At 32.0% G+C, this 5,188-nt stretch overlaps 1 protein-coding gene across 1 annotated transcript; it reads left to right on the top strand.

The window, feature by feature from the left end:
• The first annotated feature begins 1,800 nt into the window (after nt 1-1,800).
• Nucleotides 1,801-4,809, top strand: LOC111889359 (pentatricopeptide repeat-containing protein At2g13600). The gene has a single exon (XM_023885504.3). The coding sequence runs from the start codon at nt 1,840-1,842 to the stop codon at nt 4,699-4,701; it is 2,862 nt and encodes a 953-aa protein (XP_023741272.2). The 5' UTR covers nt 1,801-1,839; the 3' UTR covers nt 4,702-4,809.
• The last annotated feature ends 379 nt before the right edge of the window (nt 4,810-5,188 follow it).

The raw sequence follows: 5,188 nt of genomic DNA, 5'->3' as shown, positions 1-5,188 counted from the left end.
TTTCATACAATTAGTTTTTTTATTTAATAATTTTATATTTTAAATTTTATTTTGTTTAAAATTAAAATTTTATTATTATTGAACTAATTATTATTTATTATTATAATTTTTAAAGACTTAATATTTTTTTAAATATATTGCAATATATTGGTTTTAGTTAATTTATTGTTTTTTTATTGGGTTATTTCCATAAAAGACCCTATATTTTGACTTTTTTTCTTTTTAAACCTAATATTTTTTTCTTTTCCTAAAAAGACCCAACTTTTATGTGTTACTTGTTATTTCAAACTTAGCAGGTCACTAATAGGTAAATTAGGTATTTTTGTTTCATAAAAGACCCTATATTTTGTAGTTGTTTCCATTTTAGACCTAAAATGTTTTTTTTTTCAAAATAAACTTAACTTTAAAATTGGTTATAATCTTCAAGACCAATTATATAAAATACTTTTTGACTACACTGAAAAAGAAAGTATACATGTATACACTAAAAAATGTTATCTAACTTATTATCATTTGAGCGAATATAACCTAAAAGAATTACAGAATTTTATTATTGTCTAAAAGATATGATTAAACTTTATCTTGAATAAATATTATATCATTAAACATGATATATTGTTTATAGAAAATGTTATTATTACCGATGATAAAAAGTTTAATGTTAATTTGATATTTTTTGGTGACATGGATAATACATAGCTAAGAAAAATCTTTAAGCATAATAACAATTCTTTTTATTTGTAGAAAAAAAATACCATATAATTTAACAAACTGTATACAAAATAATTTTTTTAGTTTGTCTATTATACAGTGAGTTTGTACATATTTCCCTCTCTCACTTTTCTATATTATTTTTTTGGCTGAATTTTTTAATCAATTTTTTTAGAACAGTTAATAAACGCACTCACTATCATACTCCTAAACTAAAGCCATAGAATATTTTGTAGCATTAGCCCATTATTAAATAATATGTTATAATTATATCAAATAAATACATAAAAATATTAATCCTAAACATTGTATTAGTTTTGTTTAGATATATGAGATTCAAGTTTAAGGCTTTCTTAAAAAATGTTAACATCACATATGAATACATAAAACTATATTTTGGGAATGAAAGCGTTTGAGCATAAGTTGAAAATCCAAATAACAAGAATGATACCACACACTTAAATATCAAAATAGTATGGTTGACATTATTAACAATGGTTGGAATATGGTGAATGAGCAAAACTGATAAAACTATGAAATTTTGTTGTAGAGAAAAGAAAATTGAATAGTTGGCCTACTGATCATTTTATTAATCTATCTTATGTATACATGGTGTTTGTATATCACTATTATTGAATCTTAAGGATAATCATAATAATTACCAAAATAAAATTTAGGATTTCATTTTAATTTGACAGGATATAATCACGTTTTTACGCATGAACGAAGTTAAGCTTCATTAAATCGGTGTAGTTAAGTACCTTATACAACTAGTGTTAAAGGTTGTAAACAATTTTAAAGTTGAGTTTAATTGGAAATTAAAAAAAAAACCTTTTAGGTCTAAACTGGAAAAAAGTACAAAACATAGGGTTTTTTTTATGAAATGAAAATACTTGATTTCCCTTTTGGTAACCTACTAGGGTCTAAAATAACAAGTAATAGGTAAAAGTTGGGTCTTTTTCGGAAAAGAAAATTTTTTTAGGTCTAAATAAAAAAAAAAGCAAAATATAAGGTCTTTTATGGAAATAACCCTTCCTTAAATTGGATGTAAAGTTTGTTTCTTTTGAATTAGGATATAACTGTCAATTTTTAAATAGGTCAAGGGCAATTTATGTAATCCACTATAAAATGGATTTGGGGGGATTATTATCTCGTTACTATTTTTCAAGTTTCAGCTGCTCAGTTTCGTCACCATTCTTGCTGTTGCAGAAACTTGTAGATGAAATCACTCAAATGAGACCCATGCCCATAAAGCTTCAATCATCAGCACTATCTCTCATGATCTCCAGCTTCTTAGGCTCATGTCGTCCTCTCTCGATCTTTATCATCCGTCGCCTTTTGTCAACCCAACAGAAAATCAACTCAAGAAAAGTACCTCCATACGAAAACGCAGATCGATCTTATATGGATTTATCTCAAAAATTCTACGAATCGATGAAAGCATGCGTAAATATTCGGTCGAAACCCTTGGCTCGAGGACTACATTGTCAGCTTATCACAACTGGGGTAGACATTTCAACTTTTGTCCAGAACAATTTAATCAACTTGTACGCCGGTTGTGGTTTGATCGATGACGCGTCTTTAGTATTTCATGAGATTGAATTAAAAAATGTGTTTAGTTGGAACACGATGATTGAGGGATTGATAGATTCAGGACGAGTTACAGCTGCAGAGAAGGTGTTTGACGAAATGCCTCAAAGGGACGTTGTTTCATGGAACTCTATGATGTCTGGTTATTATCGTAATGGGTTTCCAGAGAAGACTATCGATGGTTTCATTTCAATGGTCCGATGTTCTACCACTCTTCCCGATGCATATTCTTTCAGTTGTGTAATGAAAGCCTGTGCTAGCCTCGAAAATCTCAACTTGGCTTTCCAACTACACAGTTTTTCTGAAAAGTTCAAGTTTTTAGGTGATGATTCTGTTGATTCGTCAATAGTTGATATGTACATCAAGTGTGGAACTCCAGATATTGCTGAACATGTTTTCTTGAAGATGCCAAACCCAAATTTATTTTCTTGGAATTCTATGATATATGGTTACTCACAACTATATGATGCTCAAAGGGCCTTGGAACTGTTCGATCAAATGCCTAAAAGAGATCTCGTTTCTTGGAACATGATCATTTCAATATTGTCTAAGCATGGCCATGTCACAAAGACCCTTGGTATGTTCATTGAGATGTGTATCCAAGGCTTTAAACCAAATTCCAAGACATATGCAAGTGTCTTAAGTGCTTGTACAAGTGCACATGAACTCAAATGGGGAATCCACTTACATGGGAGAATTGTCCGAATGCAACAACATATCGATGCATACATTGGCACTGGTCTAATAGACATGTATGCCAAATGTGGACACTTCAAAAAAGCACACAAAATATTTAACAATTTGAAAGAACACAACATTGTATCATGGACATCAATGATAGGAGGAGCAATACATAGTGGCAATGAAGTGGAAGCCATTTCATTGTTCAAACAAATGAAGGAAATTCCAATAACCTCTGATCAATTCACTCTAGCAACTGTTCTTGGAGCTTGTTGTGGTTTAAAAGATATTCACCTCGGAACCCAAATCCATGGATACTCAATCAGAATTGGAATGGAATCTCTAATTCCCGTAGCAAATGCTCTTGTTACAATGTACGCGAAATGTGGCGACATTTGTAATGCAAATCATGCATTTAAGTTAATGACATTCAAAGATATCATATCGTGGACAACCATGATCACGATATTTTACAATATCGGGAACATAGAAAAAGCTCGGGAATATTTCGATCAAATGCCGGAACGGAATCTTGTATCTTGGAATTCAATGTTGAAGGGGTACGTACAAAATGGGATTTGGGAAGAGGGTTTTAAGGTTTTTGTTTTAATGAGACAAAAAGGAGTTAAACCGGATTGTATTACTTTTATAACTTCAATAAGCGCGTGTGCTAATGCAGCCATTTTAAAACTCGGGAACCAAGTAGTCTCTCAAAGTGTAAAGTTTGGGTTTGGAAATGACGTTTCGGTAAAAAATAGTATAATTACAATGTACTCAAAATGCGGGCAAATTCAAGACGCAAAAAAAACATTTGATTCGATGGTGTCAAAGAATTTGATTTCATGGAATGCGATGATGGATGGGTACGCGCAAAGTGGCAAGGGAAATTTAGTAATTGATACGTTTGAGAAAATGATATGGTCGGGCATACTGCCCGACCATATCAGTTACGTATCCGTCCTATCGGGTTGCAGTCATTCAGGGCTGCAACCCGAAGGACAACGTTATTTCAATATGTTGCTAAAAGATGAAAGAATTTCACCAACTTGCGAGCATTACGCGTGTATGGTAGATTTACTTTGTCGTGCGGGATTTATTGAAAAAGCAAAAGATTTAATCGACAAAATGCCAATTGAGCCAAATGCTGCGGTGTGGGGAGCTTTGCTCGGTGGTTGTAGGATTCATGGGAATGCAACAATGGCGGAAACGGCTTTAAAGAATCTTGTGGTATTGGACGCGGAAGATTCCGGAAGCTATGTGTTGTTAGCGAATCTTTATTCCGATTCCGGGGAGTTGGATTCCGTTTCCGATGTGAGACGGGTTATGAAGGAGAAAGGAATAAGGAAAAATCCGGGTTGTAGTTGGATTGAAGTTGATAATAGGGTGCATGTTTTTACTGTTGATGATACAAATCATCCAAGAATTAATGATGTTTATAAAAAATTGGAGGAGATTATTAAAAAGGTTGAAGATGTAGGAATGTATTCTAGTAATAAGGCGAAGGCTTATCATAGTGAGAAGCTTGCGATGGCTTTTGGGTTGATGAGTTTGCCAGCTTGGATGCCTATTCATATAATGAAGAATCTTCGTATATGTGATGATTGTCATTCGGTGATGAAATTGGTATCTCTTGTTACTTCAAGGGAACTTGTAATTCGAGATGCAAATCGGTTTCATCATTTCCGGGATGGGTTTTGCTCATGCCGGGATTACTGGTGAAATGGAAAACTAGGTTTAGTATGATGGAATAGAATCTCAAACGAATAGAATGGAATCACAAACGATGGAATGCACAACTTAATATAATACAAGGTGGTTGATGAATCATTTTATTCTAACATGATGCTTGGTTATTTAAAGGAATGAAATGAATCATTCAAACTTCAAACATGTTTTTATTATGTATTATTAAGAAAAGATTAAATTAAATTGATAAATAAAAAAAATGTTATTTTATAAATATAAACTTCACAATCGACAGAATGAGACAACAAAATGGTTCTTAGACAACAAAATGATTTATAAAGCTCAATTGAAGTGAAAAACATTGGTAATATCTAACAACATTGTATGAAGCATATACTTAGCATCTCATACTACGAAACTCCCGGTAAATTTACTCACATAATTAAAGAATCAAAGTCACATTGTTTTACATGTTTGACACCCTTTGTCTTTTATAAATCCTCATGTTCGAATGATCAAA

This window comes from Lactuca sativa, chromosome 8 (assembly GCF_002870075.4).
Source record: "Lactuca sativa cultivar Salinas chromosome 8, Lsat_Salinas_v11, whole genome shotgun sequence".
Lineage (NCBI taxonomy): Eukaryota > Viridiplantae > Streptophyta > Magnoliopsida > Asterales > Asteraceae > Lactuca > Lactuca sativa.
Note: the sequence above shows the minus strand (reverse complement) of the source record. Positions and strands in the feature narration are given on the sequence as shown.

Coding starts and splice junctions, on each gene's coding strand:
- LOC111889359 (XM_023885504.3), top strand. CDS start 1,840: ATGGATTTGGGGGGATTATTATCTCGTTACTATTTTTCAAGTTTCAGC.